Source organism: Tenrec ecaudatus, chromosome 4 (genome assembly GCF_050624435.1).
Source record: "Tenrec ecaudatus isolate mTenEca1 chromosome 4, mTenEca1.hap1, whole genome shotgun sequence".
Lineage (NCBI taxonomy): Eukaryota > Metazoa > Chordata > Mammalia > Afrosoricida > Tenrecidae > Tenrec > Tenrec ecaudatus.
This window is the reverse complement of record NC_134533.1, coordinates 120770882-120798774: the sequence shown is the minus strand read 5'-3', so window position 1 is coordinate 120798774 and position 27893 is coordinate 120770882. Positions and strand designations below refer to the sequence as shown.

Below are 27893 nucleotides of genomic sequence, written 5' to 3'. Positions count from 1 at the left end.
ATTTGTTCTGTGAGTGTGCTATTTCCCAGCCATAAGCTGTTGTTAAAACCCACTGACTTTCTGATGAACACGGGATGATCATGTCTGTGGTACTGATGGCTACAGAGAGCAGTTGCGTGCTTTCTCTGAGGGCTCCAAGGGCTTTTATACGCATCGTTCCATTAACACGCCTGGGTTTGGTTGTGTGTTTTGTTGTTGTTGTTTTTCAGCCAAATGTTTCTCAAGAGAACAGAACAGCAATAATGAAAAGCAACAGCAGCATAGCCAGCGAGTCGATTCCGACGGATGGCGCCCTCACGTCTTACAGAGTAGAACTGCTCCTTAGGGTTTTCTTGGTTGAACTATTTTTAGAAGCAGAGCTCCAGATCTTTCTTCCACAGTACTGCAGGGTGAGTGTCGATTGCCAGCCTTTAGGTTAGTGGTCTGGCACAAGCCATTTTCAGAACAATAAACCAAACAATAACAACAACCCATTGCCAGCAAGTTGATTCTGAATCACCACACCCCTGTAGGAGAACATACAACTGTTCTCTGGGGTTTCTAGGGGGGGGGTGGCTCTCTTTTCCCATAAAGAGGTACCGTTTCAGAAACCCACAGGGACATTCTACTCACTCCCACAGGCTTGCTAGGAATCAGAACTGACTCCATGGTAGTGAGTTGGGTTTTGTTGTTTTATTTTGTTTTGAGGGTTTCCAAAGCTGTACTCTTTATAGAAGCAGACTGCCCTGGCTCTCTCCCTCAGAGTAGCTGGTGGAGTCAAACCACCAATCTTCTGGTGAGCAAACTAGTAGCCAAACCCCCCCCCCCCCAAACCTCACTTCCATCAAGCCAAGAGTGACTCACAACTGTAACTCTTGGTGGGAACAGAAAGCCTCATCTTTCTTCCAAGGACTGGCTGGTGCTTTAGAACCACTGACTTTGCAGTTAGCAGCCCAGTATGTTACCAGTATAAGCTAATAGTGGCTACCAGCTATGGAGCAATTGCCCCAGGCTAGGTGCCAGGCTGGGCATCGATTACTTACGTAACAACCCTCCCAGGTAGTGTTACTATCTATATTATAAAGAGAGTGACGCTGAAACTTGCACACGAGCACATGAGACAATTGGCTCGGTGCTCCCCCCCCCCCCACATGCTCCGCTTTCCCTTTCAACTCATGAAGTTTAGGAGCTGCCTCCCAAACCCACCTCTTCCAAGAAGTCTCCTTTGATTAGCTCCACTATTTTACTCAACTTCTTCCCTGGCTTTCTTATAAAATTGAATTACACTCGCCACGGGAAATTAAATTGAAGTTAACTTCCACGTTCACTTTCTCTCATATAACCTTCCAAGTAAGGGTGACGTCATCGTTCTTGAATAAGTCAATGGTTCTTTGCAAAGAAAGGCGTTATTTATTTTTGCCTCATTCACTTCCAAGTCAGATATTTCAATTAGACTCCCCCCACCCGTCGCCAAATACTGCTGTGCTGCTCCCATTTAAGATTGATTAGTTCTCTAGGGTATGATTTTTTCAGTTGTTGATGTTACTTTGTAGATGCACCCTTGTTCTTTAAAATGCACGGGGTTGGGTTTTGCTTTCCCATAGATTTCTAAAGTTCCTTAGGGCAGGGAGACTTCTTTTTCATCTCCCCACAAGCCTGCCAGAGCCGTGATGTGCCACTATCAGATGCTTGGTATCTGTAGTTGTTAACAACAAGGGGCTTTGATGTGGCTTGGGCAGACAATGAGTCAGCGCCATGGATTCAATGCCTTCTTCAGGCAAGATGTTTTTCTAGTTTGGTAGTATGGTACATAGAGAAAAATCACAACCTCCGACAGTAAAGTGACCTGTGAGCCTTTTGCTCTACTGGCAAGGACGTCTAGAAAGGCACTTTCGCTAGCTCTATGCTAAGCCCCTCCAGAGTGAGAAGGAAGCACCGCACAGGACAAGGGCACTGCAGTAAGCTGTCCAGACAGAACTCTCTGGGGACAATGCTGGAGTGACAAAGGGCAGATGTGGAGAGAGATGGCAGCTTTAGCTCAATCTCACAGAGCTTCAGTAGCCAGGAGAGGAAAGGCCACCCCTCTCGGCCTCATATTTCCTGGTTAAGAATGACCTGAGCTAAAGGCAGCCAAAAATGCCAGATTCACAGCCACCCCACTTCCAAACTAACCACACCGGATGCCTCCCAAGTTAGGATTTACCACAGGAGAAGTAGGAGGGGCCGAGCCTCTAGTGGTGGGAAATGGTGAGTCAGCGGTCAAATTCTCACCTTTAGTCAAGGAGGCTCAGTTCGATTCCCGCCCAGTGCTCCTTGTGTACAGCCATCACCTGTCTGTCAATGCAGGCTTACACGTTGGTTGCTAAGGTGCTAAACAGGTTTCAGTGGAATTTCTATACTAAGAAGGATAGGAAGAAATGAGAATTCTATGAATCACAACAACGTGATCCTCAACTGGGCATTGGCTGGCACAGGACGTGGGCAGGGTTTCGTTCTGAAGTGCATGGGTGTGCCATGAGTTGGGTGCCAACACCACAGTAACTGACCATGAAGGCTCTTGGGACAAGCACGGCAGAGAGACAAACACAATAGGAATGAGGAGGAGAGGCGTGACATCCTGAGACCGTGCAGACACCAGGGAGGGACAAAGGCTAGACTCCAGACTGCCCTAAATCTGATGTGCCCTGAGTAAGAGCCTCATCTGGTCCCGACGCATCTTCCTTGCTCCCAGTGAACGAGCACCACGACCTTCGTGATGAGGTGGAGAGATTAAGTGACTCTGGCCTGCCTCTCTAGCCCGGAGGACAGGCGAGGCTTGCCTGGCATACCTCGTAGTACTTGCCATCTGCATAGCAGCCGCAGCTGTGGGGCAGGATGCAGCTCTTGCCGTTCAGGACGTAGCCCGCGTCGCACTGACAGCCCTCCACGCAGTAGTGGTTGCAGTCACTCTTCAGGCGGATGGCTGCACAGCGCGGCTGACAGACACTCACGCAGCTCTCGTAATGGCTGTTGGGAGGGCAGGTGACAGCTGGAACAGAAGGGACAGATCGAGGCTTGAACGATCACAAGTCACCACAAGTGATTTTGTTCCCAGCCTCTGCTCACCTACTCCGCGGGTGTATGTGTGTGGAGAGAGTCTACCCATCTTTCTTTCATTTTTTGTTGCTGTTGTTTTTAATCGTTTTATTGGGGGCTCATACAACTCTTTATAAAAATTTTTAAAATTGTTTTATTAGGGGCTCATACAACTCTTATCACAATCCATACTTACATCACTTGTGTAAAGCACATCTGTACATTCATTGCCCTCATCATTCTCAAAACATTTGCTCTCCACTTAAACCCCTGGCATCAGGTCCTCATTTTCCCCCTCCCTCCCCACTCCCCTCTCCCTCACGAGCCCTTGATAATTTATAAATTATTATTTTGTCATGTCTTGCTCTGTCCGACGTCTCCCATGAATATGTCATCTCTTTGAGTTCGCTGATCTTTGTACCACACTTCTCTTGAGTGTGGAGAACAAATGCTTTGAAAATGATGAGGGCAAAGAATGTACAGATGTGCTTTACATAACTTATGTATGTATGGATTGTGATAAGAGTTGTATGAGCCCCTAATAAAATGTTTTTTAAAATAATAAAAAATTAAAAGTTTATGGGAAAAAAATCATGGTTTTTAAGCAAGAGCAAAAGTAATGAGAGTGATTTTATGGAAGGAATCCTAATTAGGAACAAGTCTTGTACCTTCCAATATGATATAGCGAGCAAGGTCCAATCAACACAGGGGCTTCCAAGGGGGTCTCCTGAGCCAGCTAAATTCAAGTCGGAGACGTCAGCTCAGAATGTTTATAGCTACTGTTTAAGTACTATTAATATTATTATTCCAGAGGGGTTATCTTGATAGATTTTCTTGCAGGACCCAGGATGACCACGTGGGCCTATCAGGAAGAAGCTTTAAGAGATGTGAGACTTCCTTGGTGAGAAAAGCTTAGGGAGAACTGTGCTACGGAATGTGTCCCCACTGCGGCAACGTCCCTGCTCGTCCTTCCAGGGCAACAGGGCTGTTCCACAGGAATGTCACTGTCCAGCCTGAGCCCATCCACCCTCGAGCCCGATCTCACCCCTTCAGACTTCCTTTTGTTCCCCAAACTCAAAGAATAGTCACAGGATCATGATCGGGGCCCCTTGGGGATTCAACTGCCATGTAGATGTGGTATCACGGGAAGAACAAAGAATTCTTCTGGGAAGGGTCAGAAATGGAAATGTTGCCTTCAAACTTGTTGAGACCTAGATGGAGGATGTAATGAGGAACAATAGCTTCAGAGTTTTGTTTCATAAAGGATCCTGCGATCTTGTAGCAACACCTTGTTCACTGATCCTTAAGGGGCAAGACTCATTTCATGTACTTTGGCCATGTTATCAGGGGAGACCCGTCGGGGGAAGAGGACATGCTGCTTGGATGGATTGCCACAGTGACCGCACCACTGGGCTAAAAGAGAAGCATTGGGAGGATGGCTCCGTCGTGGACAGTTGGTGTGACGTTCCTATGAGCCGGCACTGACATATCGGCACCTAACACCAAGGATTTGCAGCCTTGGAATCCCTAGGGAGCAGCTCTCCTCTGTCCTACCTGCGGCGTCACCTCCATGGCAGTGGGTTTGCTCTGGTTTAGCGTGGTGCGGTGGTCTCAGGTGTGCGGGCCCTCTCCTGGACTAGAGGACAACTTCATTTCCCACTTCAGTGGGAAGTCCATGTCATGCAGCCCAGCGCTGAGCATGTGGCAGGCAGTAATGAAACATTCGAATTATGCAAACAAACTTTATATCCCAAAGAAAGATATTTTTACATGCGCATCTCCCCGATGGAATGCTGAGAGTTAGGGAGCGGCATGGGCGCTGCCCCGGGATTCATTTCTCCCGTGGTCACGACTGAGTGTCCTGTGGACCGACAGCACTGTACTCCACGTGAACGGGAAGATGAATGGAGGAGTCTACATTTAGTTACCAGTATCTGTTGACATTTCAGAAGCATCTGTAAGAAAAGCAGGCATTCCCAGACTTTAGAGCCAGGACTCGGCCAAGAACCAGCTCTGATCAAAAGAAACGGGACAAGGATGTCCACGATGACCAACTCTGACTACCTCGTCCCCACACGCCAGGTTCAGGGTGGCCTGGTTTATGAAACATTGTCAAAGTTCACTTCCCACAGGGCCTGGCAAGGATAGAAGGTTCATAGAACTGTGTGTCCCCCACAGCACGAGGTGGGCACTTCCCAACTTCCTGGGCACGCTGCCTGAGCAGGAGCAGTGAGGCCGCATCGCCCCGAGGCACAGCATCTGTTTCTGGAGCCGGGGGCCGTATCTGTCGAAAAACCGCTCAGGTTCTGTGAGCTTGAGTTTCCTCATCCATAAAATGGACCTGTGAACAAAACCTGCTTTACAGGTCGATGTGCGGATCAGTTAGGAGCAAAGCACCTGCTGTTTATCGTTTCTTCCTCTTACTGTATTCTCCACATCTATTTCTCCCACTGACGGCCCCCAATAAGAGACTGGAGGCTGAGGGACTCGATGAACAAAGCTTAAGGAGCAGTCAGCAATTAAGACAACTCATTTTCTCTCCCCTCTCAGCCTATTTGCTCAACTTGGTGCAGAGGCTTTCCAATGCATTTACAAATAAGGCAACTGAGTAATACATTATCTCATTGATAGGAACAGCCAATATCTTCAAAAAGAACAACATTCTACTTTGTAACCAATAAAGCACAAGTTTAATGGGCAATTCCGGTTGAGCCCTTTTCTCTCGAAAGGACCATTTTTCATATCTGGGCCTGTGGACCTTGAATTGGATTAGTTCTTTGTAGAACGGGGGGAAGGGTGTTCATCCTGCCCTCAATTCTCAGAGGTTAAAGTCACCTCAGACACAATTACAGGCAACCACACTCAAGCCGGGCTTTCTGTGTTCTCCGGTCTCTCAGGTGACTGGCTGGTTGCCTTCGGATTTGGTGTCTCGTGGCTTTTTTCCTATGTCTAAAATCCCAGGGGGGGAACTAAGCCACTTCCAGCGGTGCCCTGTTCCCCATCCACACTCATGAGCCATCTTTAAAGAAGATCTGCTGTTCAGTGATTTTACCTTTAACTTTTCCCAATCATATCCACAGCCTCTTCAGGTGCTCTCTGTATTTTTGGCCCTGTCCCGAATGCCCAAAGCCACCTGAAGAGGTGGGAGGTCATGGAGAGAGGATACAACCAACATCTGGACAGAACTTTGAGGAAGAGGTCTCCCTGAGGTTCCGGCAGGAGGACAGGAAGATCACCCTCAGTTCCTTAAGCCTGGCCAAGTTCCGGAGCTGTCGGAGGACCTTCTACCTCAGAGGTCAGGCTGTGGGACCTGCCAACTCTCTCCTGGCTGACAGGAGTTGAGACCCATAATCTGAGATGGCTCCTCCCTATGTCTTTCCCTCTGGGGCACTTCAGAGAGAAACAATGGTTTGGATACATCCGAGGTCTGTCCCCTCTGGCCGCCTCCTTCCTACCCTTCCACTCCCAATCCCAGCCGCCTCTGAGACAGTGTGAAGCCACGGGTATAGAGGCAGACGTCCCTGTAACAGGGCTCAGGCTTCCCTTGCCAAAGCTGTTTCCTCATCCTGCGCCATTTGCAAGCCTCCGGTTGTGGAGCCTGGGTTTCTGATGTACGGGGAGGCCTACTTTCTAGCCTCCCTGTGCTGACCCCCTAAATCCAAAGGGACACGGACTCCATCAAGTCCCCGACTTTTAAAGGCATGTTTGCGTTTCTGTGACCAACGGAGGCCAACTAGTCTGGATGGTCACTTCTGCTGGCCTCCTCCCTCCCTCCCAACCCCTGGCCTGGACCATCGTGCTGGCTTCTCTCCCCTGACCCCCACTTCCCCCCACCCTGCTTTGATCTATAGGAATCCAATGATGTGGAATGTAAACTGACTGCGAACATTAAACCCCAACACTCTTTCGGGCTGTTCATCCAAACTTCCCATTTCCGGCATGAAAGTGGAATTTATTCTCTGGGAATGTGCTGAATCTTTCATTCTGAGATCTATGCGTTCAGCATCAATTTGTAGCCTTTGTCTACAGTCAGGTCTTCTTAAGGAAATTTGCTCTGCTGAATGAGATTGAGATGGGGAACTAGACCAAAGCAGGCTGGCCAAAGACCAGCAGTGGTTTCTCCTCCCAACCTCCCCTGGTCTGATGTGCAGGCAAATTGCTCTGTGATGCTCTGGGACCCCGTGTAGTTAATGGATCGAGAGCATGGACTTGAAGGTTAGAAGATCAAATCCCGACTTTGCCCTGAGGTTGCATGGCATGGGGCGACTCACTTAGCTCCCGTGAGTGTTTCCCCCAGACTGATTGGGCTCCGGAGAAGAATCGACAAGATCAAGTGCTTCACAGTGGCTTGGCTCAGAGCAAGCCACGAGCATGACGACACCACTCAGCATGCGTGGACAGAGCTCTGCTTTCCGCGACCTAAGTCCACCCTCCTGAAGTGTCTGTACCATACATGGCGTAGGCAGCGTTAGCACTCTTCTCCAGAGGGGAACTGAGACCTGGGCCTGAAACGGAATTGCTCCAAGGTCACGCAGACCTTTCAGACAAGACCACAGCTAGAATGCAGGTGTCCTGAATGCTCTTCCCATTCGTGAGGCCTGCGTGACTGAGACTGCGTCACACACTCCGATCAGCACCAGGATGGGCTCGTGACCTTCCTGAACCAAGTGCCCCACATCCCCTCTCCCCCTTTGTCGCTTGCTAGCGCTGTGTCCTTCACTAGTGGAGCCCAAACGCCATGTGCTCTGAAGGTTGTTTGGGCTTTTCGCGGCCAGTGAGTTGGCAACTCCAGACACCACGCTGCCCCATTGTGACCCACGGTGTGTTCACAGGAGGGTCTTTGGAAGTCACTCAGCAGGTTTTCCTTTCTAGTTTGTCTCCATGTGGGAGTTCCACTGAAATCAGTTCATTATTAGAGCAACACAGAGGCACCCACTGACAGACAGCTGTGCAGCAGGTGGATTCGCTGGGAGTTGAACCCAGAACTCCCACCTGGAAGGCAAGATTTTTTTTTTATCACTGAGCCACCAAGGCCTCCTGCTTTATAGATGAGCTCTCATTTTATCTCATGGGATAACGTGGTCTTCACTCATTTTATAGATAAGGAAATTGAGGCTCTGGGAGTTTAGGTTTGTTATATGACATAGCAAACAATTCTGAAGTGCATATCCTTGCCCTTGCTCAACTTGTCTCTCTTCTATGGAGTTGAAAAGCTGGCCTCCCCACCCATCAAGAATCAGGAAAAGCTCGAAGGAGCGGTAACCAGAAGAACTCACAGCAAGACGTGTAGTTCCTCCAGCCGGTCACGGCGATGCCTTGAGTCTGGCAGGTGCTCGCATAGTTCTGTAGCCAGCTGCAGGCCGTCTGCACTGCGCCGCCGTCGATGCATGAGTCAAACAGGCAGTTCTTGTAGAAGAAGGTGGGGTTGACTTTGCTGTGACACTTAGCAAAGCCAACGTTCTGATTGGGGATCAGGCTGCACAGCTGCTGGACCTTGGAGAACCCTTCCACCTTGGCACAGGAAGGGCAGCGGTCCCCACAGCCAACCTGGCAGAAGGTGTCCCTCTTCACCCAACTCTGCCCAAACTCATTGACACTAGATGCCAGCAGCCCCATGGGCAACTCCAGGTCATCGTCGGGATTGCCGTTATAGCGGCCGCAGAGGCCCGACGTGCTGTTCCGCATGCTCCGCGGGACCGTGATGGACAGGAAGGTCTTCCAGTCATACACCACCTTCAGGCCAAAGTCCGTTTCCACCACCACGTGGAAGCCGAAGGAAAAGATGTTTATTTTCCCGTGTCCCAGCTTCAGGGGCAAATACAGTCGTTCGTTGTTGACCTGTAAGACAAAAAGAGGGAGGGGGAGAGAGGCAGTTGGTCCAAACACTCCCCAGTTCGTCTCCTAATGAATCACTGCTAGAGAGGAATCCCAGAGGGGGCTGTGAGCAGGTTGAATGTAGTGTCATGCATTGAGTGTCACGTGTGTCAGATGACTGTGAGCACTAGGATTTGAACAGACTTAAATAGCTATCTTTTGTACACGAATACACTTACTTATTCCAATGCCTTCTGTTTACATAGCAAGCGCTCCAATAAGTCCTCTCCAAGGTAATGAAAGGGCAATAAGAATTCAATCAAAGTTTAGACTAAAATTACCACAACCTACAATGCCTGTGTTTCTATTTTCAGCTCCGCTGTGGAGTTATTTTAGGCAAGCCTCGATGTATTAATTCTTGAAGGCCTCTTCTGTACCCTGAAAGCGTGAGCTGACTTTGCTTCTCCTTCTCCTTAGGATGCCCTTGCTCACCCATCATCATCCCGCTCAATTTCCAGCTCCTGCTCGAACGCTGCCTCGTGTGCAAAGCTTGCCTTCCCAAGCCCGTGGTCGGAATTAATCACGCCCTCGTCTGGACGCCCGGGACAGGCTATTTATACTGCTCTTCTGTTCCTCCCCCCTTTGGCGGCGTCCAAACGTGCATACGATGCTCTTGAAGCCCGTCTCACACCTGCGTAGACCCTGGTTGGCTGTGTGCCTTTCTAACTTACCTACAAGTTGAGGAGCGATGTGAGTGCCGGAGCCCACTCTATTGACCTCTACATGCACCCTTCCCTTACTCCCCTCCCACCCCCCACCCCAGCCCAGCTCGGTGGCTCACCCACAGAAGGCGCTGGAACTTTGTTCCTCCCATGTTATTTTTTTATTCTATTAGCCAGGCTATGGGTTACTGTTAAACTTCAGAACTGCAATGCCCTTGAACTACTTTGAGTCACATGAACGTAGTTGCTGGCTGGGAAGTGCATGTGCACCGCAAAGACTGCTTGCTCCCCGCTTGAGAACTGCAGGAAGAGCTACGAGGGGAGCTGGTCTCCCCGAGAGAGAGGTAGGGTGTCTTCATGCTGCTGCTCTCTGGCCAGACATGGCTTCTCTCCTGACCTCCTGATTCTCTCTCCTGCCTTCCTTCACGCCGCCGCTGCTGCTGCTGCTGCTGCTGCTGCTGCTGCTGCTGCTGCTGCTGCAAGGCTCTCATCACCTTTGACTTTGACAAGTGAATAATCCCTCCTTTATCATCCTGGCTTCCAAACCCTTCTGTGTTCTCTCACTGTGCTACTTCAATCTTTTAAAATGCAAACGTTCTCCCTGGCTGACACACTCAGCATCACACAGGGCTCTCCAGCAGCCAGCCACGCCTCGGGGACCCTCCACTCCCACCATTCCCCACCATTTACAGCCCTGGAATGGCCAGGGCCGCATCTTTCACCCCGTGGTTTCTAAGGCTGTCCTCCACGTGGTGGATGCTCTGGCTGTCTCAGCCAAGTCCTCTTATGTGTAGTCAATAATAATATGATGTGGAGGAGGAGGTCTCTAATCCCCTCTCCTGCACTGTCTCCGTCAGTTTCCTCAAAATGACTCTGAGAATAGAAAGGATGCCCTGCCTGCTGCCGTTCCCACTGGGCAAAACTTAGCTTTCAAAACTCAACTATCTCCTCGTGCATGGACGTTCTCCTAGGCAGAACTGTCTCTGTCCAGTAGACAGGAAGTTGGTACGACTGTGCACCAGAGACCAAGTGCTGGGAGAAAGCACAGGGCCAGAGACAAGTCCATAAACGGAAATGAACGGCGCCATCTGTGAAAAGAGGCGCCCTGGTGGTGTAGTGGTTACACATTGGGCTGTGGACTGCAAGGTAAGCAGTTCAAAACCACCAGCTGCTCTGCAGGAAAAATACAGAGCTTCCTACTCTTGTAACGAGTTCCCGTCTCAGAAACTCATAGGGACGGGTCTCCCCTGTGCTATGAGGGTCGCTATGAGGCAGCATGGGCTCAGTAGCACTGACTCTAGTCTACCTGTGAAAAGCAGATGAACACGCGCACAGGGATTTCTGCAGAAGGTGACGCCCACACCTGGTCTTAAAGGATGAGTTGGTGTGGACCAATCAAAGAAGAGGAATGAAGAAGGGAATTCCAATAAGAGGGCACAGGAAAGGCCTAAAGAGGGACTAAAGATGACTTCAAAAACTTTCAGGCACTCAGCGCTGCTTAGAGCAGAAAGTGTAAGTTTGGGAATCTCAGAGATGGAGATAGAAACATGGGCAGGGCCTCTACAATGCCACCCAGGGCAGAGCGTCTCCCTGAAAGCCTGGCAACCCCCAACTCATTTCGCCAAAGGAAGGATTTCGGCGGACTGTTGAGAGCAGAGAGCAGATTGCAGCGGTCTCGTGGGAAAGAGGAGCTAAGGAAGCAGGGCCCATTCGTTCAGGGAGATTTGAAGAGGAGGAAGTGGAGAGAGATTGGACCAGAGTTCATGGAAAATCAAGGTCGAAGTTTCTAAAAATGCTTCAGAATGAGCACAGCAGAGGGACACCCTAAGAGGGACCGTTTGGAACACCAGGGAGAACAAGGTGACGACAAGAAGGCAGAAGCAGTAGTGCTCCAGTAGAGGAGGAGCATGGCCTTGGGGCAAAGAGGACCCCCCTCTCTGGGTCTGGACGGGAAACGATGTTGCCATCCAGTCATCCAGGCATCCGGAGTGGGGAGGGTGGGCAGAGGAGCCAGACGGTCCCTGGAGAGCACAATGCCTCACCCAGGAGGCCCGGCGACAAGTGATGTGGACATTTCTATCAGAATAGGCCACAGAGGCAGCAGGTTCCTGAGAAGGGAAGGCCCAGGGGACTCTCACAGCTAATCCACTGAACGTGCTGTGCGCAACGGAAGGTGCGTGCCAGCCTGCTCTTTCACGGAGTCCCGACAGGCTGTATTCTTCGCTACCGGGTATCAGGCAGGAAGCAATGCTTTGGGGAGGCCAGCATAATTGGATTAACGCTAAAAGGCTGGCCCGTTTTGCCATTGCTAGCGAGAAGCCTGCAAAAGGAAGGACCCCCCCCCCCTCCCCAGGCTGGCTCCGTTCCTGGGTCTCTGAAGCCCCACGCAGCAGCTTCCATCCCCACAGCCCCAGCCTGGTTCTCTTTGTGAGTGCGAGAGGCAGGAACAGAGGGAGCTGAGGGAGAGGAGGTCAGAGCAAAAGAAAGAGGTTGGTATGGAAACGGAGCTGGATAGGGAGAGGAGGACCTGCCTGCAGAAAGGGAAGACACGGGGAGGGGCCATGTGCGGAGAGGCAGTTCCATGGATTCAATTTTAGTACAGGTTTGCTTCTTCCCTGGACGAAACTCATCCTGGTCTACTTCTATGACCTCTTTGGTCACTTCTCCACCCTTTGACTTCATGGTCTGATGGCCCCCTCCTACCCTGAGCCTCGTGTGCTCCCTCGGTCTCACTTTCCTGAGTGCCCTGGCTTCATCCTCTGCCTGGCTCAGGCCCTACTTCGGGGCCCAGCTCTGGATCATCTCTTCCAGGATGCCTTCCCTGAAGCCTCGCAGCCTGGCTCAGACAGCACCCAGGGTGTGGTTCCTGTGGGTGACACCTGGGCAGCCCTTCACACTGCAGGGATACTACCTGTGAGCATGGTCTTCCCTCCCACTGAACTCTGAGGTCTCTTGCCAGATGCCATGATCGATTCGTTTTTGTGGCCCAGGGCTCGACACAGAGTAGAAGTCAGTGCAGCTTGTAGAACCAGACAGGGCTGCTCGAACTTCCACACGGCTCTGATGTACCATGAAGACGCGGAGGCTGGAGGCCTGCCCCTGGGCTTAAGTCATGAGGTTCTTGGCTGTACTGAAGCCAAACGGCAGGAGAGAAGCTCCTGAGCTTTGACGGCAGACAGCAGAGCTGCGGGCACCACAGTGCCCCCACGGGGGACTCCTCTTCTCTCACCATCCTGTTCGGGTCTGTGCACTTCTCACACTGCAGTGCTGCTTAGCGCAGAGAATGGGCAGAGCCACAGGGGACACCATGTCCCAGAGCGTCATTTCCTTGTCACCCTCTGCTGCTGAGCTCACAGGCAGTGACCAGGGGCCCTGGGCTGTGTTCAGCCTGCACTTAATTTCACACTGTTATTATCATTGCTATTATTCTTCTGTCTCAGAGAGAGATGGATGGTGACTAATAAGAACATCATGGAAAAAAACAAATGCAAATCATTGAATACGCAGATCTTCTAATGCATATTGATATTTCAAAGTAACTGCTAAATCTACCTCCCAGGCCCCAAACAAGAAGAGCCTCCAGTGCATCTGGACTTGGCCTTCTGGTCAAGGATTTGAAGGTGACATGTCCTGCTCCCAGCTGGGGCCCTGAGGCTGTTAGGGCGGCTCGGAAAGAAGAATCGCTGCAAGCATCTCCACCTCGTTCATGGGTCCCTTCTTGCTACCCCACCCCTCTCCCCTCTTCATGTGGTTCACGGCGATTGACTCCAGCCATGGGCGCCTCTCCTGAGGCCGGAGTAGGATATATGCCTGCAAGATGAGCCCACCAGCTAGAGCACTGGTCCTGAACCTTCCTCAGGCCGCAACCCTTTCATACAGTTGCTCATGTGGTGGTGACCCCCCAACCGTAACATTATTTTTGTTGCTACTTCATTTAAGTGTCATTTTGCTACTGTTATGAATTGGGCAACCCCTGTAAAAGGGTCATTCATCCCCCAAAGGGATCATGACCCACAGGTTGAGAAACACTGCACTAGAGGCTGATGGCGGCAGAGGGTGGGGCAACACTGGCATGGATGAAGGACAGAGAAGGAAGGGAGTGGTAGGACAGGAAGTGTGCGGGAGAGCCCAGTGGCCTAGCAGCCAACACGACAGCGGGTGGTCCGAACCACCCCGGGACTTCCATGTACTTACATTGTCTACACACATGGCAGAAAATGTGACTGCATGTTAATATCATGGGACAAGGTCTATGAAGAGACGGAATTGTTCAAGGAAACAAAGTCTGTAAGGTAGAAAGGCCAACAAGTGCGAAATGTCAAGGAGATCATGTCAAGGAATGCAAGAAAATCTTCAAATCTAAGAGTCCAAAGACATCAAATGAGAAGAAACAGACAGACATGGCGTGAAGCCACGTGGACAGTGCGGGACTGAGTCATTTGTCCGGACACTAATGGTACAAATGCAATCGAGGACCGCGATGGTGATGGGCACTGCACCTGTCCGGACACCTGCTGGACATGAGATGTGGCCCAAAGCAAAGCCCCCAGGCCGTCGCTAACTCGCCTGAATGGCCATTTCATTTCCCCAATTACTGAAGTGACCAGTGCAGACAAAGGGGACAGGAACCTTGGGAGAATGGGGCTGTCTTATCACCTCATTCACCCAGGTGACAAGATGTGTTTAGTGTCCCTATGTGCAAATCACTGAACGTGCATTCTTTCTCACCTCCCGCAAGAAGCCAGTGATTAATATCGAGGCAGTCAGGCATCCATCACGATGAAAGACAACCTAACGAAGATGCTGGCGACAGGGACACACTCCAAGGAGAAGACAGAGGGAAAGAATCAGGGCTTTGAAAAAACTCTCTGCCACTGAGCCAATTCTCACTCATAGCGACCCTATAGGACAGAGCCGTACTACTCTTGTGGGTGCTCTGTAAATCTTTACAGGAGCCAAAAGTCTCATTGTTTTCTCCTGAAGAGCAGCCGGTATGTTTGAACCATTAACCTTATGGTTGCCAGCCCAGCTACTAACCCGCTACATTACCAGCGTTCCTTAAATCAGGGGTTTACGTTCTTGTTATATACATTTATAAAGCCCCGAATGAGCATCATAAGGTATCACCTTAGATGCTCAGAAGGCAGATTTTCCAATAGATGTCAAAGGGAAGATGGTTCTAGAATCTTGGTGAGTTCTCTTTGTCATAAAAGTTGGTGTTGTTGGGTACTGCGGAGTCCAGCTTTGATTCATAATGACCCCATGCTACTGTCACAGAAACACTCCCTAACATTTTCTAGGCTTTAATCTTTTAGATGGGGTGCACAGAAATCCCAAGGTAGAAATCAATATTGTTGCCCAGGTAACTCCAATAGAGAATATACAAGTTGAAAAGGAAGCTCCTTGGAGGATGACACAGCCCTATGACAATACCGGTTGCATGGCCAACACCCTAATCAACTCATCCAAAATGCTGACGAGAGACTGCTGGTTTACAGATTTGAGTTTCTGGGCTGATCCTGTCTGGTTGGATGGCAAAGAGCCCATGGAATTTCCCCATCCCTACTTTGCATCTGTGTTCATGAACAAAGGTCATGCGCTTTGGGTGGTCAGGGTCAGACCATAGAGAGCTCATAACTGTTCCAAATGAAGGCAAGATTCTTGAACTTCGGGGATTCTGTGGGAACCAACTGTGGGATGGAAAGAAGTAGAGGAAGGCCAAATAATAAAAGCATAACTACCCAATTGCCCTCAATTGGTCTTTTCTGGTTCATGCCATGTATCTTAGAATAGAAATCCACACGGTTTTCAATGGCTGGTTTGTTTTTTGTTTGTTTGTTTTTGCGTGTGAAATAGATCGTTCTTTGATTGTGACTCTGAATGGATTCAAACCACCAACCTTTTGGTTAGGAGTCTTCCCCCCTTCCTCCTCCCCCTCCCCCTCCCCTGAGACGTCACAAAAGGGGCATAAACAGGTGTGTATAATTCTGCTATCAAAAGAGGGAAGCAGGTAACTAGGACACTAGTCCTGCTCAGCTTTCACAGGTGAAGTGACTGAGGCTGGCAGGTAACTAGGACACTAGTCCTGCTCAGCTTTTACAGGTGAAGTGACTGAGGCTGGCAGGTAAGTGGCTGGCTTGGTTCCTGTAGTAGTCACATGATCTATTGTTGATTTGAAACTTACACATGAAGAGCGAAGGGGTGGAGTTTACATGTCAATCAGATCACAGCTTAATGACCTCATTTGGAGGCACTAAGGAGATAAATAGCTAGCTGGAGGCAGGACACTCGCTCACTCCCTGGGAGACATTGCAGCTGACAAGACACATGGAGCTACGCTAATGCCCGGAGCTGGAGGAGTCACATAGCAACCCCTGCCAGCGCCGAGATGCTTACAACGCCACTGGATCCATAAGCCTTCTCACCCACTGGTCTGTGATCTTCCTGCATTTGGCATCATTGCATGTGTTCTGTGAGTCTGAAGAGGACTTTATAGTCTGGTATCGGACACATGGGCTTGATGATATTGGATTGATGGACTTGATCTGGATTGGGCTGGGATGTTTTCTTAATGGACAATTACTCTTTATCAAAAGCTCTTTCTTACACACACATGAGTGTCTATGAACTTGTTTCTCTAGTCTACCCAGACTAACACCGTTCCCAAGGAAGGAGCCTTGCTAGAATTGGATTCTAGACATGGTGACTCCGCAGTCTGTGATCTCCGTAGCATACTCAGCTGCGACACAAAAGCCACCACGACTGATGCTGGCTCTGTTTCTAATTAGGTTTCTTTGATTGGGGCAAATAGTGTTTATCTCTGTGCCTCAGTTTCCTATAAAATTAAGTGACATAAAATCTCCGACTCTTCTCTGCTCAAATCTTCGTGATGTTCTTTGGATTCTGGCCTAGCCTGATTCAGCTCGCGGTGTCCTTGGACCCCTGTCCCTGTGACTACTCACCAGCACAGTGTGCTTGTAGGCCCGGTGGATTACAATGTTGTAGCCAAACATAACCATATCCACTTGCTTGACCCACAAGGCCAGGGATGGGTCCCGGTCTTCATTCTTGGCTGTGACGATGAATTTGGGGAAAGTGTCGGGGCCGGCCCTGTTTCCTGTGGTGCACAAGATGAGTGGGCAGCTGGTCTGGAAGTCAAAGGGGTAGCCATCAAAGGTCAGATAGTGGCCGTAGCCGGAGACGATGCAGGAGGCGTCTGTGCGGGCCTGGCAGTAGTACAGGCCGCCCTCCCCCATGCAGTACTCGTCTTCCTTGCAGGGGACGCTCTCACAGTGGACGCTGTTGTCGGAGCCGTTGCAGTAGCAGAAGATCTGGCAGTCTAGGTCCACCCAGAAGGTCTCATTGGTGGCCAGTTGCTGCCCCTCGAAGTTGCAGCCACATTCGCTCCTGGCAACACACTGGCTGCCCTGCAGGGCATAGCCCTCATCACACTGGCATCCCTCCGAGCAGCTGTCCACACAAATGGGGCCCAGGGCCAGGGTCTCGCAGGTCTCCGTACACGTCACGCATTCTTCAAAGTGGCTGTTCTCTGGGCAGTCCAGAGCTGAGGGAGGAGAAAATAGGTGTGAGAAAGGAAAACCAATCAGAGATGTGTGTGTGTGTGTGTGTGTGTGTGTGTGTGTGTGTGTGTACTCCTTTTTGTACAGGTCAGGGAGGCCAGTGATTGTCATGTGATCAGCACCACTGGCCTCCTCAGTTGGGGTGATCAAAGGTTCAGAGATCCCCCTATTCACATGCTCCTTTAGTGCACCCCAAGTGCCCGGTAGAGGCATCTAATTCAATGGATATGTGCCGACCACGTGCTAATGCCAGGCGCTGTCCCCAGGATCCTCGTGTGCTTTATTTCAACAACCTGAAAAGTAAGGGTCACTTTCTTATCCCTATTTTCTAGAAGAAGAACTTGAAGTGCCGAGGGTAAGGTAAAGATCCAGAGTTGGGATTTGAACCCCAACCTCCTGTCGGGACATTCTGCAGAGGCCACATGTTGTACTGGAGAAAACATGTGAGGTAGTGGGGGTCAGAGATCTGAGCATACCTTGGGGCTGCGGTTTCTTCTTTTACAAAATAAGAACAATCCTTACCTGGAAGGGTTGCTATGAAGATTCATGTTCTCATGCATTGAACCCATACTAGAGTCGTAATCAATACTATGCCTCTTGCCTCTTTATTACACAGAGGGAATGTTTTTATGCTAGAAATTGGCTCATTGTCTCTTGCCTTTCAGTTCTCTGCTCCTGGTGTCCTCTGGGAGATCTCTGTCATCTTCTCACCCTCTGTACCAGGTCCACTCCCACCCACTCTTTCCCTGCCTAAAATACCCTCCCACCAACCAAACCCTGCCTACCCCCACCCCCATTTCATTGCTATTTGCATATCTACTGAGAAGCCTTTCTTGCTCGGGCAAACCTCTCCATCAAACATCACACAGCACATGCACCGTGCAGTTGTAGGTCACTGTCCCATCTCTCTGTCAGGTGGTTTTGTCAAACAAGAAGCGTAGAAGAAAAAAATCCAGAAGCCCAGAAAATATCTACCCTCAAGGCCGTGAAATCTCGAGATACTGTGGAGGGACCCCTCTCCTCTGCCCCTCCCCACTCCAGTCTCCTGGGAGAATAAGATCTTGCCTGCTAAATGTTTGTTTGGCTCTCATACATACTCTCATGCCTCAATGGTGTTTTACAACCCAAGGACATGAGGGCACTACAAAGAAATAAATCGCAGGCCAATTATAGTTCTGCTCACAAGTATCAACTCAATAGTTCTGCACTGTGTACTAGAAGCAAGTGCGTGTGTGTGTGTGTATGTGTGTGTGTGTGTGTGTTCTCTAGGCTGAAGAACTGTCTCTACTTCCCACTGCCCTCCTCACTGACAACAGGCTTTGGAGCTGAAGGCTAGTTCGGCACTAATTAAATATGTCTGTGTAGAGGGATTTTCTCATTTCTCTCTAAATTATGAATGTTAGAACACTGACTGCGGGTTTATGGTGATAGCAAATAACATGACTTATTTAAATGGCTCCCGCTTTATGACTCACTGTGTTGCCGGAATGTGTCTGAAAGTCTGGAGCAGTAATAAAACTTCCCCCGTCCCCTGGAATGCCTCTGTGCTATTATCTAATTGGGCAGCCTGGCTCAGTCAGGAGAGGAGAGGGCTGGTTAAAAATACCTGAACGTGGAAGCAGTGGTCCTCTCGCTCCAAGTTCAAAGAAGATGGCCTTCCTGCTGGGCAGCTGCCGCCCCTTCCAGTCCTCCCTCAGGAAGAGCCCAACCCCACTAACCCCTTCGAACAGGAACGCCGATGAGCCAAGTGGGCATGTTCCTAGACCTTCCCTGCAGACTCACATCTGGAAGGTCCAGATGAGCCCTCCTGCGGCCATCTCCAGCCGGAGCCCGGGCCCTCTGCCTGAGATTGCCACGCTTCTGGCAGCTGCTTCTATCCACACCTCTCTCTAATGGCCAGCGCTCCCACCAACTCTGCTAGCCCGGCTGAGGGATGGTGTTCTGGGCTTCCCTGTGGCCACTGGGCACAGAGAGTGAGGGCCTGTGCTTGCGGTGCACAGTGCCACCAAACTGTGCCAGAACAGTACAAAACAACCCAGAGTCCCCCGGGCTGGTGAGGTTAATGGTCAAGAAGGAGGGCACTGCCCTGGCCTGCTCCAGGGAGACTTGGCAATCCCGCAGAGATGTAAAGACATCCAGAAAGGCGAGTGTGGGAGCAGGGACAGAAATCAGGCTCGACAAGCTGGCGAAAGGACAGAAGAGGATGCTGGGAGAGGGTTTAAAAGAAGGCTTTGCAAATGTGTGAGCAGGCTCCACCAGGAGTAGCAAACGAGGGAAGCCTTAGGCCCTCTCGGTTCCTGTATGCTCCCAGAATTCCAGCTTTAGGATGAATAGCATCTGCGATTAGTCCTTCACCAAGGAGCTCTGGTGGAAAAGTGGGATAAGAGTTATGCAGCTAACCACCAGGTTGGCGGTTCAAAGCCATCAGCCACTCCATGGGAGAAAGATGAGGCTCTCTACTCCCATAGAGACTAACACTCTTGGAAACCCTAAGAAGCAGTTCCACTCTGTGCTGTTGGGTCACTGTGAGCCAGAATCAACTCAACAGCAGTGAGATGGTTAAGACTTGCTGGGGATGTAACCACCCTCGCTGAGCTGACCACGGCCTACTCTCCACGTGCTTCTCTGAGTGTCGAGCTCAGAAGCCAGCGAGTACCACTGTGTGGTGGCCACATGGCATCACGTATTTGTCAAAGGCCTCACGTAGACCACAGGCTTTAGTGAATTCCGCTGTCTGAACATTGGTTCTTCGATTTAACAAGGCTGTCATAACAGGAGAACTGTATACAGGAAGACGGTGGTATATGGACACTCAATACTTTCTCCACAAACATTCTATAAACCTAAGACTTCGCCCCCACCCCAAGTAAAGGCAATTAAATATTTGTATAAAGTAAATGAAAACCAATCAAATCAATGGAAGACAAATGTGTGTGTGTGCGCGCACGCGCACGTGTGTCTTAGCTATGTCTGTCAGAACATCCTAGAAGCAAAGCAAAGGCACTCTCATATCAAGGAGCACACCTCACCCAAGCCTCGTTTTCTAATAACCTTCCTCACCAAAAAGAACAGAGCTCTTTGGAGAGGTGGCTGGTTCTAGTCCGGGGCAGGGAGGACAGGCTGTGCGTGTGGAGCATCTTGTTATTCCAGAAAGTCTAAGGGCTCCTAAATGACAGGAGCATGACAGAGGACGGAGAAGTCTGCTTCCAGGGACCTCGACTGTAACATCCACATAACCAACAAATGTAGTGAGAATCGTGACAAAAATTGGGCAGATGATAGCTGGAGGAAGGGATAGGGGGTGGGTGGGAAGACAGAGAGAGAGAGAGAGAGAGAGAGAGAGAGAGAGAGAGAGAGAGAGAGAGAGAGAGAGAGAGAGAGAGAGACTGAGACGCTTGCTGACAGGAGAATGGCAACTGCTAACTGGTAAAATGGAGAGACCACCATTCAGAAACCAGCACTTTACCAACATCATGGTAAAAGTTGACTCAGGCAAAATGCAAGAAGGGGATAATTTGGATGAGGAGCAAGACATTTGCGTATTTCCTCCACGGACTGCTTATTGATTGTGAGGAAAAAATAGTGACTAAAGAGTGGACATAATTCCCTGACCAGGGGATCAAAATGAACACAGCCAGTGAGGGACAGAGAGAGAGAGAGAGAGAGGGTGCTTCCACACATGACAGGACACAAGAGACAAAGACACACCCTGAGGCAGGATACTGACTAGAGATACACGGCCTGATTCTAATCATGAGCAAACTGTAAGCCTGCAGTAAGCAAGAAGTTGTCTGACAGTTCACAAGCAGAGGGGGCGGGGCAGGCTGTAGTCTTCCAAAATGTCAAAGTCATAAAACATAGAGTGAAGGAGCTGTTTCAGAATTCAGGAGACTAATGAGACATGACTAACGAGACATGACAAAGCAACATGTGATCTCAGACTAGCTCTGATACTGAGATTAAAAACAAGCAAACAACTATAAATATACATATACAAGGACTATGTACACATATACAAGGAAGTTTCAAAAGTTCATGGACAAATGGACGTAAAAGATCATGGAATATATATACACATGTATATGTGTGTATATAAAATAAAGGGCATTACTGAGTCAATTGAAAAAAAATAGAATATGGATGTTAAATTACTAAATTACTAATGTTAAATTCCTAAGGGAGATCACAATACTATGATTATGTAAGAGAATGTCCTTATTCTGAAGACATACACCCTGAAATATTTAGGGATAAAGGGATAGTATTTCTACAACCTATGGTTCACGTATATGTCTCTCTGTGTACACACACCAGTGTTTCCCAAAGTGGGCCACTGGAATGATCCAGGGGGCCGTGGGGGAGGGGGCTATACTTTATCTGGATTGGAGTGCAAATGTTTTGTCAGGAGTGGCACGGGGACGCTGAGTACTTTGTGTTTCTGAAAGGGGGACACGCGGGGTAAGCCAAATAAGCTTCGGAACTTTCAGTATAAGTGTTTCCAGAGGCAGAGACAAACCCAGAGACAGAGAGACAGAAAGACCCAGACCAAAAGCAACAACCAGTGATTAAGCCAAAGGTGGGGAATGCTAACAATGGGTTAATCAGAGTGAAGGGTATACAGGTGTGCTTGAATTGCTTCTGTAACATTGAAGCATTTCAAATGAGAGATGTTAAAAAGCAATCATAAGCAGGTAAATGTAAAGGACGGCAGACAAGCAGGTGTGGAGCTGGGAATCTGCATGGTGGCGGTAGTGGCCCCACCTTTCGGTGGGAGAGGATTTGGCTGGCATCCAGGCCCAAGTCTGCCCACTCAGCCAGGGCGCGTCTTCTGACCTCCAAACTCCTCCTCCCGGCAGGTTCCCTGATAATCAAGGGCGTCAATCCTCCAAGCAATGACGCTGGTCACTATGGCCACAGCCTGGCTGAGAGGTCAGAAACCGTGGGGACACAATGGAAACCCAGACCCAGCAGCACGGGGCTCTCTCAGCAGCCTCTGCCAGGTGTGCCCTGAGGAGTGGTGCTAACTGGTGGACAGTGAAAGCGCATGACTGATCTATCACCCTTCACCAAGGCGAACGCGTGAAGGGAGCTCCTATAAAGAGCTCCATGCATTCTGGGGGGCTGGCCACCCTACTCCTTTGACATGGAAAAGGCTGCTCTCCCCTATGCTAGATAAACCACAAGTCAATAAGAGGGCTAATTGTTCTGCCAAAAGGGGGCACGGTGAAATTGCAAAATAAAAACAAAGAAATGATGCGGTTTGGGGAGTGAGTCTTCTGGAGGACACCGCAGCCTGGGAAAGGTACGCAGTCAGCAGATTGTCCTGAGCTCAGTCCCGCAGGAAAGGCAGCCCTGAGGAAGAAAATCCATGCTCCTACCCCCCTCCCTGGCCACCCCCACATAGGCCCATGACCCAACTTACGGCAGAAGTCATAGGTTCTCCAGGGGCCCACCTCCACATCCGCATTCTTGCAGGCGCTGGCATAGCGCGCCACGGAGTCACACAGCTCAGACTCGTTGCCCCCACTCTGGCACAGGCGGTAGAGGCAGGTGCGGTAGTAGGCGGTGACATTGACGACACCGTGGCACTCCAGAAAGGAGCTGTTGGAGGGGTCGTTGATGATGCCGCACCTGGAGCGGCTCCGATAAAACTTGAGCAGCTCCGAGTCGTTGTTGCAAGCTTTCAGCAGGTCCCCGCACTCGCCGTTGCAGATCTCCTCAAAGGTGGTCCAGCTTTCCAGAAACACCGCCAGGTTGTCCGTGCACTTGCCGTTGGGGAGGCAGAACTCGTCACTGGCGTTTGCATTGAAGAAGCCACACAGCCCCCCGGTACAATTGAAGTAGGCAGTGGACAGCCGGATGTACAAGAGGCCTGTGTCGACGTACTGCACTGTCACAATACCCTTGGATTCCACCGTGGTGCTGTTTTTGTTTCGATAGATTTCCAGCTTCCCGGAGGGATGGAAAAAGGGTAATTCCACTTCTTGACCATTCAACTGCAAAGTCAAATCACTATGATGAGGGGGCAGATACACAGAGAGGACCCGCACCCCCAGGCAGCCGGGACAGAGCTGGTTCTTCTCCTGGGCCTTCCCTGGCTGAAATGGCAAGAAGCTGGTGAAGGTCTACGCAAGCTTCACAGATAAACACCAGCCATATCCGAGTGGGCATCTTTGTTTCTCTCTGACCAACGGCCCCGAGTCAACACATCTGCCGTCTATTTATGCGTGTGCGAGACCCAAAGTGAGCCCCACACAAAACTGACGCGTGAGAAAAATGGTCTTCGATCTGTGGCTTTTCCCTGCTGCCTGGGCCCTTCGATTGGGGACCTTTCACAGACTAGGCCCACATTCCCAACCTTTCTGGTTTTTCCCCTTGCCCCGCCCCAGAATGCACGTGGTGGGTGTTTGATTCTCCAGCTAGCAGTCTCCGCCCCCCCCACCTGTTCTTTCCATAGAGTGTCTCTGCCATGTCCGTGGGAACCAGAACCAAGCCCTGTCCGTTGGTGGGTGGGGGCTATATGGTTTTCCTCACACCTGTGGTTTTTGTGTTCTCGATTCATCTTGCTTGGCTCCACAATCAACGATCACAGGAGCAACAATCAAGAGATCAAATAGCACATTCCATTGGGTAACTGCTGCACACGTTCTCTTTTTAAAATAATCATTTTATTAGGGGCCATTACACCTCTTATCACCATCCATCCATCCATCGTGTGAAGCACATTTGTATATATGTTGCCATCATTTTCAAAGCATTTTCTTTCTACATAAGCCCTTGGTATCAGTTCCTCATTTTCCCATCCCCCACCCTCCCCGCGCTCAAGAGCCCTTGATAATGTATACATTTATAATCTCCACCCCCCATGTCTCACACTGACCACTGTCTCCCTTCACCCACTTTTCTGTTGTACATCCCCCCTGGGAGGGGGTTATATGTAGATCATTGTGATGGTTTCCCCTTTCTCCCCCCACCTTCCCCTTACTCTCCTGATATCTCTATTCTCATTATAGGTCCTGAGGGGTTTATCTGTCCTGGATTCCCTGTGTTGCGAGCTCTTATCTGTAGCAGTGTACATGCTCTGGTCTAGTCAGATTTTAAAGGTAGAATAGAGGTTATGATGGTGGGAGGGGTGGGGGAGGAAGCATTAAAGAACTAGAGGAAAATTATATGTTTCATCAGTGCTATACTGCACTCTGACTGGCTAGTCTCTTCCTTGTGACCCTTTTGTAAGGGGATGTCCAACTGTCTACAGATGGGCTTTGGGTCTCCACTCTGAACTCCCTCCCCCTCATTCACATTGATATGATTTTTTGGATCTGGGTCTTTGATGTCTGATACCTGATCCCATTGATATCTTGTGATCTCACATAGGCGGGTTGCTTCTTCCATGTGGGCTTTGTTGCTCTCAGCTAGATAGCCACTTGTTTATCTTCAAGCCTTTAAGATCCCAGACAGTATCGCTTTTGATAGCTGGGCACCATCAACTTTCTTCACCACATTTGCTTATGCACCCATTTTGTCTTCAGCGATTGTGTCAGGAAGGCGAGCACCACAGAATGCCGGGTTATTAGAACAAAGTGTTCTGGCATTGAGGGAGTGCTTGAGTTGAGGCCCAATGTCCATCTGCTACCTTAATACTAAACCTACAAATACATGCACATAGACCTAGTTCCCCATCCTCATATATAACTATATTTACATGGGTCCATGCCTGTATTGAGACCTCTATAAATGCCCTTTGCCTCCTAGTTCTTTCCTCTATTTCCTTTTGCTTTCCTCTTGTCCCACCATTATGTCGGCCATCATTCAGGTTTGAGTAATTCCTTGAGGTTACACTGTTCTTGATTAAGCCCCACCAGGCACCCTACACCCTTCTCTCCATCGATTTTGGTTCACTTGTTGTTCCCTGGATTGGTTGACACCCCCCTTCATTTCTCCCACCTCCCCTTCTCCCATGTCCCCCAGGAATGATCGGTCTCATTGTTTTCTCCTCCAAATTGTTTATCTTGCTTATCTTATCTAGACAGACCCGCAGAGCCAATAATAAATGCAAAAATAAGACAAAGCCAGACACGACAACAAAGGAAGACAAAGCAGAAATAAGTAAACCAATGTCAAAAAAAAAAAGGAAAAGCCTATAAATAGTTCCAAGTCTGTTTTCTGACCTTTAGGAGTGGGTGCCACACTCTGTCCCCAAAGTCTATTTTTGGCATTCCCCAGGGCCTTCATTGCTCTGCTCCCCTTGCTGCTCTGTTGCATGCCCTTAGTGTTTTGCCCCTGTGTGATGGGGTCAGATCGGGCATAATTCCCCCACTGTGTCTCCAGTGTTGTCCCCCGTAGTGCTATTGGGGGGTCAGTGAGGGATGACGAGTCTCGTGGTGGGGCTGGCCCTATGGTCTTCTCTATGTACTGGCTGCTCTGAGCAGGAATATTGCCTCAGGGCTTGGTGGGCCAGGATGTGTTCCACTCACTCTCCGTCCCTCTTAGTTTGCTCCTGTGCACATGCCCCCTTTATATTGAAATACTTCATATTGAAAAGCAAGAGGTTATTTTGAGGATGAAGGTGTCCTTGACTGAAGGCATGGAATTTTCAATTGCCTCAACTGCATGCACAAATTGGATATTGTATAAGGAAGACCAAAGAGGAATCAATGTGTTTGAAAGATGGCGCTGGAGAAGAATACTGAAAGCACCATGGACTGCCAAGAGAACAGGCAAATCTGTCTTGGAAGTACAGCCAGATGCTGTACTTTAGAACAAGGATGGCGACTTTGCCTCCTGTACTTCCGATATATTGTCAGGAGAGACCAGTGCTGGGGAGAAGGGCAGCACGCCTGGTCGAGTGGAGGGGAAGCAAGAAAGAGGAAGGCCCTCCACTAGACGCATTCACCCAGAGGCTGCAACAATGGACCCAAACACCAGAACAATGGGGAGGGAGGTGCAGGACCCAGCAGTGATTCATCCTGTTGTCCACAGACAGGGTCACTATGAGGTGGAAGTGCCTCAGTGACACCTAACGACAACAAGTCAGAATGGATGTGATATGATGGAATGCATGTTTGGCTGGGAGCGGGAACCTGCCCACCTCACCCCAGCTCCTTGACTACCTAGCTCCACTTCATTTGGCCTTTGAGAGCTTCATAGAAAAACAAGGAGTTGCACTAGGCAATGTCTGAGATTCTGTCTATCACCGCTTGTCTGTGAGTTTGGATGCCCAGTAATGGGGATTTTAGACCACATCAGAGGAGCAGGTGGCATTGTGGCAGAAGCCTCTTATAGCACCTGACATGTTTCCATTTATGGGTAGGATAGGAAATAGATAGATAGATATCTGTCATCAAGTCAATTCCAACGCATGGTGACCCTACAGGACCGAGCAGAATTATCCCTGTGGGTTTCTGAGGCTGTAACTCTTTATGCGAGGAGCAAGCCTCATCTTTCTCCCATGGAGTGGCTGGTGGTTTTCAACTGCTGACTCTGGTTAGCTACCCAATGTTTATACCACTGGGACTCAGTGTGTGCACGTGTGTACACACATGTATACATATAGGAGACGCCCTAGTGGTTAAGCATTGGGCTGTGATCCACAAGGTCCAAAGTTCAAAGCCACTAGCAGCTCTGCGGGAGAAAGACAAGGCTTTCAACTCCTGAAAACAGTCTTTGGGCCTCTGCTCAAGACCTGCCTAACACAAGAACATTTTGTTCTAACAATCTGGTATTCTGTGATGCTGACCCTCCCGCCACAATCACTGAAGACAAAATGGGTGCATAACCAAACGTGGTGAAGAAAGAGGATGGTGTCCGGCTATCAAAAGATATAGCATCTGGGCTCTTAAAAGCTTGAAGTTAAACAAGCAGACATCTAGCAGAGAAGCAACAAGCCCACATGGAAGAAGCACACCAGCCTGTGTGTTCAGGAGGTGTTGACAGGATTGGGAAATAGATATCAAAAGACCCAACAAACAAACAAACAAACAAACAAAAACTATATTGTTGAGAATGAAGAGGGTCGGAGTAGAGACCCTAAACCCACTTGTAGGCAATGGGACATTCCTTTACAGAAGATCACAAGGAAGGGATAAGTCAACCAGGGCACAGTATAACATTGATGAAACACACAGTATTCCTCTGGTTCCTTGTGGCTACCTCACTTCCTGGTAGCATGATCCCAGTCCTGTCTTTAACTGTGAGTTAGACCAGAGCATGAACACAGAACAGGTACAGATAAGAGATGAGAGCTTATGACACATGGAATCCAGGAACTGGAATGGGAGTAGAGATATCAGGAGGGTAGGGGGAAGGTGGGGAGATGATGGAAGGAAGAGGGAACGAATCACAACAATCAACACATAAGGACATCCCCTCCCCATGCCAAGGAGGACAAACAACAGAAACCATGGGGGAGGAAGGCAGCATTCAGTATAAGATATGAAAATAATAATAATTTGTAAGTTACCAAGTGGTCATGAGGGTGGGGGGAGGGAGGTAAAAAGGAGGAACTAATATTTCGGCTCAATAGAAAGTAAATGTTTATAAAATAATGATGGCAACATATGTACAAACATGCTTGATACCACTGATGTATGGATTGTTATAAGGGCTGTAAGAGCCCCCAATAAAATGATCTTTACATTTTAAAAGTTTTAAAGAGAGTTAGACACTCAGAAATTCGCAGGGGACATTCTATTCTGTCCTAAAGGGTCCCTTTGCATCGGCAGGG

At 49.5% G+C, this 27893-nt stretch overlaps 1 protein-coding gene across 1 annotated transcript in view; it reads right to left on the bottom strand.

Moving 5' to 3' along the window:
• The window catches only part of TECTA (tectorin alpha), an 82554-nt gene that overhangs the window by 28355 nt on the left and 26306 nt on the right, over positions 1-27893 (bottom strand). Inside the window, exons 9-12 of the mRNA XM_075546725.1 lie at positions 22593-23166; positions 16553-17154; positions 8331-8892; positions 2808-3007 (exon numbers count right to left, since the gene is read on the bottom strand). Coding sequence (XP_075402840.1) covers positions 2808-3007; positions 8331-8892; positions 16553-17154; positions 22593-23166 — 1938 coding nt within the window. The remainder of the gene's footprint in view (positions 1-2807; positions 3008-8330; positions 8893-16552; positions 17155-22592; positions 23167-27893) is intronic.